This window comes from Nannobrachium achirus (genome assembly GCF_963921795.1).
Source record: "Nannobrachium achirus genome assembly, chromosome: 12".
Classification (NCBI taxonomy): Eukaryota; Metazoa; Chordata; class Actinopteri; order Myctophiformes; family Myctophidae; genus Nannobrachium; species Nannobrachium achirus.
In genome coordinates this window covers 46,249,957-46,267,517 of record NC_137832.1, presented here as the reverse complement: position 1 = coordinate 46,267,517, position 17,561 = coordinate 46,249,957, and the positions used below count along the sequence as shown (strand labels likewise).

The 17,561-nt window shown below is 43.0% G+C and overlaps 2 protein-coding genes across 2 annotated transcripts; one reads left to right on the top strand and one right to left on the bottom strand.

Moving 5' to 3' along the window:
- Window positions 1-320: 320 nt before the first annotated feature.
- Window positions 321-16,809, top strand: LOC308295630 (arachidonate 12-lipoxygenase, 12R-type-like; the record flags this gene model as incomplete). Its single annotated transcript, XM_080738679.1, has 11 exons — window positions 321-467; window positions 1,747-1,951; window positions 2,880-3,052; window positions 3,174-3,317; window positions 3,490-3,693; window positions 3,914-4,000; window positions 4,302-4,468; window positions 4,971-5,092; window positions 12,576-12,676; window positions 15,087-15,209; window positions 16,798-16,809. 11 exons carry the CDS (start codon window positions 321-323, stop codon window positions 16,807-16,809), a joined length of 1,485 nt encoding a protein of 494 aa, XP_080594805.1.
- Window positions 7,354-12,399, bottom strand: LOC308294949 (annexin A4-like; the record flags this gene model as incomplete). Its single annotated transcript, XM_080737886.1, is given in 3 exon segments — window positions 7,354-7,554; window positions 10,640-11,934; window positions 12,390-12,399. Coding segments are annotated over 3 exon segments (1,506 nt in total).
- Window positions 16,810-17,561: the final 752 nt, after the last annotated feature.

Sequence of the window (17,561 nt, the reverse complement as noted above, 5' to 3'; positions counted from 1 at the left end):
ATCTTTGTCTCACTATTTAGATAAGCCTATACCATATTTAATTTACTCGGAAATAGTTTGAAAGCTGATTGTAATACCTTTTATACAGCAGTAGCCTAATTATTATTATTATTATTTTCAAGTTTAGTCATTTTGTTGCATTTATTAAGTAGCTGGCACTCGGTCCCTCAGATACTCTAACAAGCCAGCTGCAGATCGAGTAACCAGGGAGCCAGTAACCCCTGCTGACAACAGCCGTAATCAAAATCATCATAAGCATACTCTTATAATAGACAGAATTAATTGGAAGCCTTTTCATTTCTTTATTCCAGAGAGCGATCATGGCTGAGTACAAGCTTGAGGTGACAACCGGTGACCAGGCATTTGCAGGGACTTTAGACTGCGTATATGTCACCTTAATTGGAACTGAAGGAGAGAGTGAACGCACACTTTTGGACAACTTTGGCATAGATTTTATTGCTGGAAAGGTAAGCTCATTTAAAGGGATGTGTAGCTATTTTGACTGTTGCTTTTTACTTTATGAAGGAAAGAAATGGTCAGCAATGTTGTTTGGAATACATGCATCCTTAAAGGCAGGATCCTGTTTAAAAGGTTAAAGCTCTATATTCTGATAGCAATCATTGTTTGTTAAAGAGCTGGAGAGAGACGGGTAGGCTCTGGTACTGAACAAACCAGTTCCAATTGTTCTGCTAATTTTTTAGTGGCATCACTTCCAATTTCACTTGTTTAATCTGTATTCTGTGTAAGTTCTCTCTACTAATTGGATAAAATAGGTATCCTGACCTAAAAATGTATGTTCTGTTTACCAAAGAGGAGAAATGTATGAAGAGAAGCAACCTGCACTCACTTGTTCATTAAGAGTATTTTTGAAGCGGTGAAAGCCGCTTCCAAGGAGTGGCTTTGTGTCCTGTACATGTTTTTTTGAGGATTCCCATAGATTCTCAAGGAGTGGCTTTGTCTGTCCCGTACATGTCCCGTGCAGAATTGAGGATTTGTCAAGCTTCACATGACAATTTGGCCCTCCAGACAAAATCATTCATTCATTCAGAATTCATAAAAATATAGAACTAAAGCACATGGAAAGTATAAATCTAGAACACAGAATGTATAGATCTAGAACACAGATTTCATAGCTCTAGATCTAGAACACAGAATAAAAATTCACCGTTTCACTTCGAACCGAGGTTTGATATTTAATATCGAAACAGTAGCAGCAGTAGTCAGGACATGAACAGACAGGTTTCGGCCCTTAAGCATCATCAGTGTTACCTGATGGCCTAAGGGCCGAAACGCGTCTGTTCATGTCCTGACTACTGCTGCTGTTTCGATATTAAAAAGACTCTTAATGAACAAGTGAGTGTGGGTCGCTTCTCTTCAAACGTTTCACCCGAATTCCGCACCCAAGAGAACCAGAAATACTGCAAGTCTGCAACGAGTGAGCGAACCAATTCTTTGAAGTGATACCAAAGAGGAGAGACAGGGCCGGGAGACTCCTGTTACTGAACAAACACGTAGCAATGACTACTATCAGAATAGAGAGCTATTTGACACTTAGTTTAAAATAAGAAAACAAACACAAATATCGCTTAGCCTACCTTTAATTTGTGTTTAAGTAAATGTTTGCATTGAATGCTACTTTTGACAATGCTGTTTAGTCTTTGAAGTCAGGTGTCTGCCTTGCTCAAAAGAACCTGAACAAGTTTCCCTGACCTCCTCCCCCCCCCCCCCCCCCCCCTCTCTCTACAGAAGGGGAGCTACACTGTGAAAACCATTGTGCATCTCGGGCAACTTCTTTTGGTCAAACTGGAGAAAGATGCATATGTTAAGCAACTAGATAATGCATGGTTCTGTTCTACGATCGTGGTGACTACTCCAGAGGACGATGTCATCCTTTTCCCATGCTACAGATGGCTGTCCGATGGGGAACAGGTAGAGCTGAGAGGAGGGAAAGGTGTGTTGCAAAATAAAACAGACACTATAATATACGGTAATTGTGGTCAAACATTCACTCCCGTTTCATGTGATGACTCTGATGTTTTCCTGATGTTTTCCACGGCATAACTATTAGTCTTTGTCCTCAGCCATGAAGGCTTTTGAGGATGACCACCCCCTTCTGACCGACCACCGAAAAAGAGAGTTGATGCGTCACAACGACTTGTACCAGTGAGTTTTATTTGTGCAAATTACATACTGCAAGAAGGGTTCTTGTTTTTGGGTCAAATGCTTCTCTTAGTTCTAGCTCTAACCCCAACATACGACCGGATACAAATATTACGTTTTTCATTCTGTTCCCTACAGGTGGGGGACATATGGTCAAGGGCTGCCACACACCAGCGCTTTTAAAGACAGTTCTGAGATCCCTGATGAAGACTGTTTCTCAGTCTCTAAAGCTTTTGAATTTGCTTATGCAAAACAATTGACGTGAGTCCATATTGTTCATTGTAAGAGGAATTCCTACATACTGTATAACAAGGACAATTAGACCTAGTATTAAATTGTGATGGAAAATAGTACCATTACTTTTTTCTTTTTCCCCAGTATGGTTGAACTCAAACTGAAGGGTCTGAACTCTACTGAGCAATGGGAGGACTTTGAGGCCATGAAAAAGGTTTTCTGGTTCAAAGAGAAACCAATGTCAGGTATGAATGGACTTTTAAAGTTTGTAGCGTAACTCAGTGGAACATTCTCATTGATTACAAATACAGTAACTACAAGGATTATTGCTTACATGCAAGTGGTTTATAATTAGCAATGTTACATCCACATCTGTAAAAAAAAAAAAAGCTCTCTGACCATTAGGTAGTGAAACAGAAACATTTATATGTTGAGTACAGTACATTATGAAAACAAAACATTTACCAATTATCATTCCTGTGTAGGGTACGTCACCGAACACTGGATGGAGGATGACTTTTATGGATTCCAGTTTCTCAATGGAATCAACCCAAATATCATTCAGCGCTGCTTGGAGCTTCCTCACAACTTTCCAGTCACAGAGGAGATGGTGAAGCCCTTCTTAGACAGCGGCAGCTCTCTCCAGAGGGAGATGGAGGTATGGAGTGTCTTACAGTGTATCACTATTGATATGGTCTGTTTCAACAAATGGTTGTGTCTGTGACATCCAGGAAGTACAAATATGCCATATCTAAGACCTAGTTTCTTCTCTCATGCAGAAAGGCAATATCTTCCTCTGTGACTACAAGGGATTGGTTGGATTGTCCACTAAGGTGGACAATGGTGAGGCTCTGCCTTTGACACCTGCTCTCTGCTTGTTTTACATGAACCCAGAGAATAAACTGATGCCCATTGCAATTCAGGTATTTCACTGATGGGGTCATTCAGTTGCTGTATAGTCACATTCACAAAGGAATATGAGCATTGTTTACTACTGTACTACCAATAGTAAGGATGAGACACTGAGAACATTAGAGCCTGTTGTTTTTAGATGAAAATGTAAAAGAAATATTTTCTTTCCTTTTATCATCCCAGCTGACCCAAAAGCCCTCAGAGCAGAATCCCATTTTTCTGCCCAGCGACCCAGAGTATGACTGGTTGCTGGCCAAGATGTTTGTGAAACATGCAGATGGCATGTACCACCAGTTTGTGTATCATCTATTGAACACTCACTTTTTGTCAGAAGCATTCACAGTTGCAACTCTGCAAAGCTTTCCAGTGATTCATCCTCTCTACAAGGTATGGTCATGATGGTGATCATTATGTTACAAAATTCTGAGTAAATGTCACAACTAGGTCATATGGCTGTATAAACATAAACTTAACATGAACATTATTATTATTATATTAACAGTTTTGTACAATAAAACATATTTGAATATTGTACCACCGTTTAGAACATGATTCTGGGTTTACGATGAATCTTTGACATGGTTCTTCTTCCTTCTTATCTGTCTAGTTGCTGATCCCGCACTACCGTTACACCATCCAAATAAATGTTGTTGGTCGCCAACGACTTCTTTCACCTGGAGGGCCGTTGTATTCAGTAAGAATAATATTCACCAATTGCTGAAGTCAACCACTAAGAGATATTGTCCACACTAAAGCCCTGTGTCCAACAAGGGCTTTTTCACAGCTGAAAAACAAAGTGCTCTCGCCCCAAAACACCCAGAGTTGAAAATATTTCAACTCTCAACCTGATAAAAATTCCAGATGTGAACGTTCAGCGCAGAATAGGTTCTCAGCATTTGGGAAGCATTTAGGTACTCACTGAAAACAGTTCAAAACGCAAAACAAAAAAATACAAAGCCCCTAACCTACATCTAATGCTATAATTATTTATTTAGACTTCACTAACACCAGAGGGTCTCAGTGAGCTCATGGGAAGGGCTCATTCTGAAACGACCTACAGCTCGCTCTGTCTGCCAGAGAACATCGCAGCACGAGGACTGGAGTCTGTCCCAAACTTCTACTACAGAGATGATGGACTGAAGCTGTGGAACATCATCAACAGGTGATCATTAACACTTGTTGTGTGACCCTCATTGAACCAACCAAGGATGTTGGCAAAGAACACTCATTTAGATTGCAGGTTATTTAATAGACCACTGTTAAGGTCCTTTAACTTTAACCCTGGCATCTCTATTTTGGACTTGGCATTAGGCAAAAAAGAAAAGAAAGAAACCCAAACAAATCTGACAATAGTATTTTGAAATATGGTGTATAATAATTTTGTACAGTTTACAGTTTAGGCATTTAGCAGACGCCCTTAATCCAGAGCGATTTACAATAAGCAAGGTAATAAACAATATTGTAATTTTAATTTGTGGTTCAAGTGGCTCAGTGGTTAAGTGTCAAAGCTTTGGGGAATAGTAGTAATTATTGTTTATTTTTTGACAAAATGTTATCTGTTTTGGAAGTTGAGTGAGGTTTTATGAAAGCTAAGATTTTGGTGTTGCCACCAATATCTATCATCTCTAACATAATGTTATATAATTCTCGTAATGTATCTCCAGCTTTGTAAGGGCAATAGTGGACCACTATTATCCCTCAGACAGTGACGTGTGTAGAGACTCTGAACTCCAGGACTGGATCAACGAGATATTCACCCAAGCCTTCTTAGGAAACAAAAGCTCAGGTATTTGTTTTCCTTCAATCAATTATAATGCTATTTAACAGCAAACCTGCGATATACAGTTGACGTTATCTTCATAAACAGTAGTAAAGCTTTGTTTATGTTGCATTTCAAACTCCATGTTGTGCATTGAACTGTAAACAAAACATTTCATGGGCAGTAACTTCTGTACCGCGATCGTGGGGGCATTAGGGGTTCTCGATAGGTGTCGAGTAGGTGCCCTATCATCACCATTGGGTTTGGGGGTTTGAATCTACTGTGGTACATTCGGCTTTGTCGTGTGACTTATTTATGGGTACACAATTGGCCCGTGTTCGGGGAGGTATAGTGATTGGGAATGGGAAATGTGGTAAACAAACAAAATGTTTCTTTACCATAAACTAGACCAGGTCAACCTGGTTGTGCCAGACCCCCTGTCTGTCATCATCATTTATGACATCATGCCTTTTGTAGGCATGTCATCATCATGTCATCATCATATATACCCTTTATATAGAAAAGGGACAGACCGACATTTGCTTATGTAGGCCTACCCATTTCATGGGTCTGGCAAAAAGAGAACCATATGATGGGGTATTTTTGAGCGGTGGTAAACCATTCCTAAGAGTGGCTGTGCGTGTGTCTGTAGCCTTTTTCCTCAGCGTTTTGCCATAGTAAAATGTGTGTACGTAGCATCATGTTTGTCTAGTGATGTCATATGTCGTATGTCTGTAGCCTTTTTCCTCAGCGTTTTGCCATAACAAATGTGTGTGTGTAGCATACCCTGTACATCATATACTCAAATCCTAGTCTGAAGACGTTATGTAAGCACGACCACCGCTCACTTCACATTGGGTGTGATCTTTTATCTTTATACGACAAAAACATAACACTAGGCCTATAGCAAAGAGTAGTAGTATAATATAATATAGGTGAATATATTACAGATGTACACAAATAAAATACAAAAACAATTTCAGGCACACAAAAGAGACTCTCTTGCCCTCATTTGCTTCTAATACAGATGGCACCATTTTGCCTTATTCCCTGTCTCTTTAACTTACAGTATTACAATACATTGAGCATTACGTCTGTCTGTAGCTAATGTCCAGCTAATGAAGCTGGTCCAATCAACACAATTTCTTTAGCAGACTGTCACTAGACTTAACATAGAATCCCACATTTTTGTTTACATATTTTCTATACTTTTTACTTTTTTTGTATCCATCTATAATGGAAGTCAAAGGGGATTGTCCAAATTTGGTCATAGATGACACTTCTAGAACTCTTTCAGAGCCAAGCTGTCTATAAGGAAGTGAACTGTTGTCGAATCGGGCTGAAACCTTTCCCAAATTATGGAGTGATGACATCATCGAGGACTGACATCACAGTTAGCCACATGATGTCCTAGAATAGATCCACATCGTTATTGGATCCATGGTCTTGTTTTTGAGTGGTGCTAACTGCTCCTACATCTGGCTTTGTGTGTCCCTATGTCCGTATAGTACGAAACTACGGTTTCTATGACATCACACAAGACTAAAATCATAGAAAGTACGCAGAAACCGGCATCACCTCAGTTGATGTCACAGACAGAACGGCCCATACAAGGAGATATGCATGTGTGCGAAGAAGCGAGCACTGCTCACTTCGCACAGGTGCGATTTCTTTTTCTTCTTTTCCGCTTGAAATTTCCTCACAATATAGTTATTATCCAAATCCCCTGTACTTTACTGTGCCTTATCACTGCTGACACAACTGGTTGGTTCATTAAGGAGGGTGTACACGTGATACTTCCCGTCCGGTTCTTCTCATCTAATGGTGAGGTGCTTTACTGGGATGATGTAAACCGTGTAGGATGGATCCCCTAGCGCTTGCCCAAGCTGGATGCACTGCTGATGATTCAAATCCCTAGTCTCCACAGTTGGCACATTACCACTGTTATACCTGGAGGCCCCTTCAATAAAAGAAAATCTTGCATATAATATATAAGAGATTATTGCAGATTGTGCAGTGATATACTGTAGTGAGCCAGTAAATAGTCTTATTAGTGTGTTTGTTATAGGTAAGGATCTAGGTTATTATTTTTTGCCAGTGAACCTGCTTTTTTTTTTTAAACCTTTGCACAACAGAAAAGTGAAGCTTTTGGTCATGCTTCACTTGACATCACAATACATATAATGTAGATGGTAAGACAGACTTGATTTCCCAGTGGATTCCTTGTGACTCGCGTCACTGCATCCACATTTGCAATTTCCCAGAATTGCACCTTTCCACTTTACTTTCTAATCACTTCCTCCACAGAGTTTCAGCAGCAGTTTCTTATAATCACCCGATGTGTCTCCGGAAATGTGTGTGTACAGTGACTTCCCATATTTCGTCACATATTCCTGCCGGATATCCAACATGTCAACCTCAGAGCGGGAGACCATGATTCGAATCAGGGTTCTGTCATTGGTTCCTGCACCCTTCATGGCTTTGTAGATCTATCTAGGTCGTCCTCAGACGAGCCCTCCATCGTTGTTTCCAGTCATCTCGGTTCTCCATACATCTGGCCAGCTCATTGGTGTTCTGTGTCCCTACGTCTTCCTTGAGTATGTCCACGTATGTTTTTGTGGGACGTCCTCGCGGCCGGTGCCCGTGTGTTGGCTCCCACAGTACCAATTTGCTGGCTGGAAGCTCCTGGTGTCTTTGGCAGTGTCCTGCTAGTCTCATTCTTCTGGTGGCAATTTTCTCGCTTACCTTTGGTATTCCCTCATACAGGCTCTCGTTTGTAACATGTGCACTCCTGTTGATGTTGAGTACTGCACGCAACATTCTAGTGTAGCACCCGTCTAGAGACTTCTGCAGGGTTGGCTTCAGGGTCCAGCATTCACTGCCATAGAGGAGAACAGACTCCACCGTTGCAAAGAAGAAGCTAAGTTTGATTTGGCGGGGGAGGTTAGAGTTCCATACACTGTTCATGCCGTTCAGGGCCCTCCAAGCGAGTGCCTTCCTTACTTTAAGGTCTTTCTCAGTTGAGTCGACCCATGCGCCCAGGTACTTGAAGTCCTTGACTTCCTTCAACACAGCTCCTTCTGTTGTTGTCAGAGGTGAGTGATCAGGTAGGTTATAGGTGATAACCTCAGTTTTCTTAGCGTTTAGCCTGAGACCAACTTTGGCACACTCTATCTCCACCCTGTTCAGGAGTTCTTGTGCTTGTTCCATGCTGTCGGAGAGCAGGCTGATGTCGTCCGCATAGTCCAGGTCTGTCAGAACTACTGCGGGATGCCGTCTTGACCTCCTTGGTGTTAGCGTGAAGCCAAGCTCTTGTTCCCGTCCCCCTATGGCTTTCCTGAGCGCATAATCTAGAACTATGATGAAGAGGTAGGGGGCTAGGGTGTCTCCTTGCATTACCCCAGCTCGGATGTCAAACACCTCACTGCTGCCATCTGGGGTCACCACTTTGGCCCTTGTTTTTGCGTACATGGTCTCGATAGCCCGGAGAATGTTGGGAGGGACATTGTAGGCCTCAAGGATCTTCACCATCTTGCTTCTGTGGATAGAATCAAAAGCCTTTTTGAAGTCAATGAAGCACAGTACAGCTGCTAGGTTGTTCTTTTTCACCTCCTCTATTAATCTCCTTAATGCCAGGATCTGTGCTACGGTTGTTCTCTCCTCTCGAAAACCATTTTGGTTCTCTCTCAGGTGAGGGTCGATGGCATGCCGTATCCTGTTCAGTATCATTCGGTTGAAGACCTTAGCAGTGATACATGTCAGGCTGATGCCTCTGTAGTTGTCTGGCTTTGAGAGGTCTCCAGCTTTAGGCACCGGGATGATATTAGACAGAGACCATATTTCAGGTTGCTTGTTGTGCTGTAGAGCATTGTTGCAAAAGTCTAGGATGAGGTTGTCTAGGTCGCAGTTCTTCAAGACCTCTGGGGGTATGCCATCCGGCCCAGCACTCTTTCCCTCTCTTAGGGTGGATTTTGCCCTGGCGAGCTCGCTGATTGTGAAGGGTCCATCGTCGATGTTCAGGCCCTGGAGGACTGTCGGTATATTTTCCTCCTCTCCCTCTTCCACTGATGTTCCCAGGAGCCTCTGGAAGTGGTCGAACCATGTTGCCACCCTCTCCTCTGGACTGTGTCCCTCCACCTGGCCCTCCTTGGCCCTCTTCCGCCCTGTCATCTCATTTATTACCTTCCAGGCCTCCCCGTATTGCCTTTCACCTTGCGCTGCCTGCACTCTTCGCACACTTTCCATCACTTCTTCCCCTTTGATGGTGTCGTAGGTGCTGAAGAGAGACTGTTTGGCTTCGTTCAGTGTCTCGCGACCCTCCTCTGTTGGCTCACGCTCAAAGTTGAGTCGTGCTTCCTCCATCCTGCCTCGTGCTGCTACAACCTTCGGGTGTCTGGACCGTGGTGGTGCTCTTACTCTGTTCAGCACTGGCACGCACAGTCTGGTCGCCTCCTCATTCGCTGTGATGAATCTCCCATATTCACGGCTGGGCTCCTCTCCCCTATCCAGCTGCCGAAAGCGCTTCCTGACTTCCTCCGTGTACCTGGTTTGGAGGCCCGGATTGGTCGTGAATGCCTTCCAGTCATGCCGAATCTTGGGGCTTGGCTTTGGGACCCTGAGGCTCAGTCGCACCCTCATGGAGACCACACGGTGATCAGAGCCTACAGAGCTGAACGTGCTGTATGGCTCAGCGTTCAGGATGGAATTCCTCCACTTTTGCCTCACTAGGATATAGTCCAACTGGCGTTGCATACCCGAGGCTCGGTCCTGGAAGGTCCACCTCTTCCCTGTTTTCTTCCGGAACATGGTGTTCGCTGCCAGGAGCTGGTGTTCCATGAGAAGGGCTGTGAGGTATGCGCCGTTGCGGTTGGTAGACTCATGGTATGGGAATGGTGCATCCTCCTGTCCAATCCTGGCGTTGAAGTCGCCAAGGATTGCCAGGAAGTTGTGCGCTGGGACACCTCGGACTGCTGTTGTGAGGTCCTCATAGAACTTCTCAACCTCCTCAGGTAATGCCGTGTTAGTGGGCGAGTACACCACTAAGACTGTTGTTACTGGGTTACCTGCGAATTCAGCCATGAGGATCCTTTCGGTGTGCTTGTGGACCCGTCGGAGGGCCCTGCGCGCCAGAGAACCTAGCAATAGCCCTACTCCCCCTGTTGCAGCCTGGGCCCCGTTTCGCCCCGCAGATGCAGTGATGAACGTGCGTTTCTCCACTGTGTGGTAAACTATCTGGTCGTCAGTGTGGACTCTTCTGTGTTCCTGGACTCCCAGGATCTCTACCCCCTGTTCTTCAGCACAATGTGCCAATTCCACCAGTCTAGCTTCTTCTCTCACTGTGCATGCGTTGAAGGTCCCCATTACAAATGGTCTCCGACAACGCATGAGTGCATTGGGTGGGATGCTGTGGTCAGACAGAACCCTCCCTCGTTCCCGTGGGTTTGAGGTCCTGTCGTCATGATGTCCTCCGGAAGGCGGACCAGCACCACCATCCGCCGCGATGCTCCTGCGGACTCCCGCCGCTGGAAGTATAGGATTTGGGATGACTTTGTTCTTCATGGTTGGCTTTACTCACTCAGCAAAGTAGGCGGGTGTGTTTTTAATACACTTCACCACTGCTATCATGCCACCCTCAAGGTCTCCGGACATCTCTCTTTTAAGGCTGTTCTGAATATCCCTGCCGCACATCTGTTGATACTCATGAAACACTGCTCTAAGATGGGGTTTGCTCTTGGCACACAGAATAGCGTTGAATTTAGACTCATCAGTTCCAGTTTTGCCTTCTCCAGCAGCATAGAGGACCTGAGCATCTTGTGAGGCCATGGAATGGTCCACGTGTTCACTTTCATCGCGATTGCCCTGGGCCAGTGAGATCAGGAACCTGCGGAAGTGACCTGAGGTATCACCACTGATGGCATCCTCCAGTGACTTCTTGTACTCTCTTTTGAAAACCTCATTAATCTTGTTGATTTCGGCATTGGAACGGGATGTCAGGATCTCTATCAAGCAACCTTCATCGGTTCCAGCTCCCTTCATGGCACTGTAGAGCTCATAAGCATCATATTCAGCAGGGGTCTTCAACATGGCTAGAACCAGCTTCTCAAAGTTTCCAGATAGTTCTGATTTCAGGTCTTTAATGAGATCCTTTCCATAAGCGGTTTTGTAGGCCTTGAGCATAGGCACACGTTGCTTGTTGGAGCGACTTGCCAGCAAGTCTATAATGGCCTGCTCATCAGTTCCAAAACCCTTCATTGCCTTTCTCAGGACCTCCACATCCATCATTGGGTCTGCTCCAGGAAAGTCCTTGATTGTACCCTTGAATCCTCTATTGACAGAAGTAGTTAGAGGCATGGCTCCTCCACCATAGCTTCCACCATAGGCAGGCATGTTTGATGAAGGGACCTTTGGGTATCCTGTCCCCGGCCCTTGCGCTCCTCCATAACCGGGCATTGACAGGTTGTACGGTGGTGCAGAAGGGTATCTATCACCCGAGGACTGGCTTGGCTGTCCCGTTCCTGGGCTTTGTGGCTGGAGCATGGTCCCTACAGGGTGCTGGTACATGCCATATGGCTGTTGGTTATGGAAGGGAGTACCAGCGGGTGTGGTGGCCCAGCCACCAGGTGGTGGCATGGAAGCGTAGCCTCCAGCCTGCGGAGTGTAACCCCCTGCCTCCTTAGGAGGGTAGCCAACTGCTTGGGGAGGATAGGCTCCATGCTGGGATGGATAAGCTGTTGGCTGTGGAGGGTAAGCACCAGGCTGTTGAAGGTGGCCTTGTTGAGGAGGGTAGCCTTGTTGAGGGGGGTATCCTTGTTGAGGGGGGTATCCTTGTTGAGGAGGGTAGCCTTGTTGAGGAGGGTAGCCTTGGCTCTCTGCCGAACGTGCCAACTCGTGCCTTGTTATTTATATCAGGTTGCACTTGTTGGTGGTGAGTAATAATAGTAATAATAGTAAGTAATAATAACTAGAAAACTAGAGAAATTGCAATTTGGGAAATTGCGAGTGTGGTTGCCTAAAAAGTAACTCTTACATCACAGACTCTTACATCACTATATATGGTGTTTCCCATTCAAAGTCAATGGGGAAGGTCAGCTACCTAAAAGTTACCTTACTATATATGGTGTTTCCCATTCAAAGTCAATGGGAAATGTCAGGTACCTAAAAGTTACTCACTATATATGGAGTTTCCCATTCAAGTCAATGAGACTAAGAGTTGTAAAAACTGCAAAATTCCCCAGAGTAATAATGTGGTTGCCCTGGCAACCACACTAATTAGTGTGGTTTCCTATTTATTGTCTGGATAGCTAGATTGCATGGGAAGCTTGACCAATCCTCATCGAGAATGCTGCTTCCTGATAGTCTAAAGGTTTATCCAGAACATAAAGAAGTATAATATAGAGCATATAGAACTATAATGTGTTGCTTACAGCAACCACACTAATGAATTCCTAAGCTTCAAGAAATTAATAATAATTAATAATCTTGTTGGTGTTGTTGGTGTTGATCTAAACAGGGATCCCTGCAGCCTTTCACACTGTGGAGGAAGTGATCAAGTTCATAACCATGCTGATCTTTAACGCGTCAGGCCAACATGGTGCAGTCCACCTTGGGCAGGTAAGATGAGAAATCAGTTCATGTTGGAGGACCAATAGTAAAAACGAAAATTGGGAAGCGATAGTCCACCCTCTGACCTAGAAAGCTGAAGGACCTGTAACTTAATGCGTGCTCGCTTATTACTCCATAGGAAGGATCTTATAATCTGGTCAAGCTTAGTAAAAAAAGATTTATTTATGAAAACTGGGACATGTTGAAATGGATATAAGAATCGGGGAAGTATGACCATCTTAATCAGATTAACCCGTCCCAATAGAGAAAGAGGTAGAGATGACCACCGAGCCAACTCTTCCTTACTGTTATCAACTAATGGGCCGAAGTTCTTGGCAAAGAGACCAGCAAATGTCTTAGTTACGAAGATTCCCAGATACTTAAACCCCTCTGTGACTTTCTTAAAAGGGAAGAGAGATTGGGGGAGTGCGTCAGCGGAGGCATTAACAGACATATATTCGCTTTTTTGAAGATTAAGTTTATAACCTGAAAGAGTCTTAAATTGTTCTATGATACGCAGAATAATAGGGAAAGATGCCGCTGGGTTAGAGACATATAGTAAAAGGTCGTCCGCATAAAGGGAGAGCTTATGCTCTGTACCAAAACGTGAAATCCCCTGAAAGCCTTCCTCTGCACGTAACCACAAAGCCAAAGGCTCAATGGCGAGCGCAAATAAGGACGGAGACATTGGGCATCCCTGTCTATTCCCACGGGAGAGAGAGAACTGACCGGACTTCACACCATTGACATTAACAGAGGACACTGGAGATGTGTACATAAGCTGTACCCATTTTATAAAGTCAGGGGGGAATAAGATGAGAAATCAGTTAAATTAAATATTCCTTGTTACAAAATACACACAGGTGTTAATCGTGAAATCCACCAAACACAATGTTCACGTCTATGTCACAAAGATGTCGCCAATAGCCTCTCTACATTGGTTGCACGCACCATCACGACAGTCCTGTCTCATACAACTGCAAGGGAAATTCAGTCGCCAAGGACAGTACAGCACTTAAGAAATACAGATTACAGGTCAACCAGTGCTTTGTTTCTTTTTGCAAAAAGCTCTGCTTGGAATTCCTTGATCATCTATCTGCTTTGGAGCAGGCTCATCAAAGTGTTCTTCAGGATATAAACCCAAGGGAATCTGGAAAATCTGGAAAACATAGCAGACCTCAGGTTCAACAGGCACTGGGCCTGTTGACCTACTTGTTTCCCAGCAACTAGAGTAGTCTACTGAGTGAGCTGAGCAGGCACGTGCACACATAGACATGAAAGGGCCCCTACCCTTTTATCCTTCTGTAAATAGTGCCCTCTCCAGACCATGAGTTTTTACTATGGTGAAAGAAACGCGAATAACCTCTTTCCATGCGATACCTGAAGGCAGCATTGAAGAGAAATTGCCTTGTCCAAACAATCCTGAACTTGAATGCAGCATCTTATGTTGAAAGAATTGCCCTATCTGTGTAGAAATCCATGCCGTTACGCCACATCTCCAGCATTGACTTGATAATGCTTAGTTCAGTGTGGTATCAAGCACCGAAAATAGCCGACCTCCAAGCGACGTGCTGTGAGCTTGGAGGTCTGCTATTTTCGATATTTTCACCAAAAGGCCCTTTTAGAAGTTTCAGTCCGTGCCTCTAACATTCTCTACATGTCCATGGAGCTGAGTGACCATCGTGTGCCTTGTTATATACATATCTTCATAGCTAGTGGCACAAAGGACTGCCTAAGTCTGTCTGTTAGTGGGAAGATAAATGTGGTGTTTAATTGTGATTTTTGTAATTGTGATTTGAAATATATGCATTCTCTAATCTCTTTAGTTTGAATATGAATGTTGGATCCCAAACTCCCCTCTCCTACTGCGCAAAGCTCCGCCAACCATTAAGGGACAATCTAGCATGAAGACCATGTTTGAGACACTTCCGAGAGTTGGAGAGACAGTCGGATTCATGGCATCAGGTTGGGTACTCACCCAAAAATACAAGGACTCGGTAAGTTTTACTAAGCATGGTTGAATCATGTTGCCATCATGACTGATAAGAAATAGCTGTCAGACCTTGTTCCCAGACCCATTTGCATTGTTGTTTTCAGTGATGAAAAGTAACTAAAGTAAAGTGCATTTACTCAGGGATTTTTTTTTATTACTTTTAAACATGTTTGGGGTCATTTTAAGGTGAGGACCTCAGACAGTGTTTAAGACGCTTACGTTTAAGACGGCTATTTTGGAAAGACTTAGCATACTTTAGGTTTTGCTACTTAAAGTATATTTTGATGCACTTTACACTTTTTTATTCAAGAAACATTTTGAATACATCTTTTACTTGTAGAGTATTTCTACATGGTGGTATTTCTACTTTTACTTAAATAACAAATTGTAGAACTTCTTCCACCTGTTGTTTTCCATCTTTTCCAGATTCCCCTGGGTTTATATCCTGAGGAACACTTTGATGAGCCTGCTCCAAAGCAGATGATCAAGGAATTCCAAGCAGAGCTTTCCTTCCTCAGTGAGGATATTGCAAAAAGAAACAAAGCACTGGTAGTGCCCTACAACTACTTAAACCCTACCGAACTAGAGAATAGTATAACCATTTAGTCTGAGAGTAGGCTAAAGCAAAACATTGCTTAAGTCCCTCCCTATGACCCCGATGAAGACCAATACACATTGGTCATATTATGCCACCTAATAAAGCATGTTTTCCATCAGAAAATGCAAAACGGAGTATGTTTACTTCTTTGAGACCACATCTCCTTTCGTTTCACAGTAAGGCTTATTATTGCCTATTTCTTTTAAACCTACAGTTAAACTCATTAAGCCTCATCCTGTGTCAGTATTGTTTGATTTCCACAGGTTTCAAGGGAACTGGATGCTATCATATGTGCAGAGGTTGTTGCATTTTCTGACATGTTCTCATTGTTTTCAAATGCTTACTCACCAAAAGTTTGATAATAAACAAATGTGCAAAACAAGAATCACATCAGACTAATCTGATCATTCAGACTATCTGATCACTCAGACATGATTATACCACTCTTTCATGAGAATGGCGTAGTTTCATTCAACAACATACAGTAACTATTTATGGAAATGCATCGACAAGAGCAGTCAAAACTTTGGTTTCAAAGTTTTGTTTTGAAACCTAATTAATGAAAAGAGTAAATTAATAATGTCTTATTTTCATTTCACTGAAATGCATGATCTGCTTGACTCTATTAAGGAAGTAGGCATTGCCACAAATCATTGAGATTGAGATTTTAATGTTTGAGTTTTGACTTATAGGACTGTGTGTTTTTCATTTTATTCTGTGTGTGCACTAGATAGCCTATATCTTTATGCTATTTGACTTATTTTATGACCATATAGACTTTGTACTTTGTATTTGCTGCAGAAATTGATACTTGTTCCAGAAGATGGATTTAAATGCCTACATTCTAAATTGTAGTTTTGCTAACCATACAGTATGGTACTGCACAAGTTTATGAAACAGTATTTTTCACTTTTTGGTCGAAAACCCAAGACAAAAGATTAAAAAAAGGGAAGTATGACTACAGTAAGTTACATAAGTACAGTACGTTTTATCATCAACTTCATTTCATGGGTGACCTGGAAACAAAAGTCAGCCTGGGAATATTAATTACAGTGACCCGCCTCATGTGTTATTTTAATAATAATAATTAGTCAAAGCTAACATGTCAATGAATACAAATAAATAGAGTAAAATATGAATTAAAGGGCCCAGCATGTTTTACAAACCAGTATTGTGGCTTATGAAACTATTCTCATATTACTACTTTTTTCACCTTATGGGAGGAAACTGGTTACAAAAAGATAGAATAAAAGAGAAGTGGCCAAGTTACAGAAGTGGTCAATTTTATCATCAACTTTACTGTATGTTGAAATCTTTGGACCAGTAGATCATATCTCACACTAAGTGTGCGTGAGTCCACTATGCAGAAACAAGATGGAAGGAAGCATGGCTGGTGCAGTATCAATAGTGCAGCAAATACCGGTATGTTGCAAATAGACATGGCAAAAATGAATTGGAGAGGGTGGGTGTAGGTTTTGGGGTGACCGTTCCTGTTACCTCATTAAGCCTTGAAACTGAGTTGTCCTCTGTGTCTCTCAGAAATGCCACTGACTGAAGTGCAGACTTCACATTTTGTGATTATGCATTACGTTGTAATCTACCGTAAGAATTCGTAAGACCAGTTCTCAAAGTGAGTTTTGGTGAAGTCCAGGGGTTGTCATAACCATGGCAGCTCGTGATGGACAGTTCCATTCATATTTCATTTTTACAAACATACAAAATTATAATTTTACCAAAAACACATTGGAGTAGCCTATACTGTACATTTAGGGCTAAGCCAATTCTGCACATTTTAGGCCTACTGTATGTCTCTGCATTAACTACTGAGCCACTTTACCACCGAAAAAAGGATCCTCATTACCACAACCACAACCCCGATGTTTTGCAAACATCGGCCTCATGGTGGGATAGAACAGGACCATGTGAAAAATATGGGGCAGAGGTTCTGAATTGGCATCCAGGGAGTGTGTGTGCACAGTTTGGCAGAGAACAAGCCAACGGCGCCGGAGACGGGTTTTGTGAGGCTGAAGACGCTTTCCAGAGTAGTGACATGCAGAACAAACTGTCTAGTATGGTTTGGGTGCATCTCTCCATTCCGACATGTCTCCTAACCCTATCGCTTACCCTTACCCTAACCTTAACCTCTATGGAAGTGTTGCCACTCCAACAATAAGAAGCCACTGTCGGAGTGGCAACATGTTGGAATGGAGAGAGCCCCCCGTATGGTTTACATAGAAGTCAGTCAGGTGTCTTTCACATATTCATATAATAGCCTATATTTCATTTGTTTATTCCATAAATAT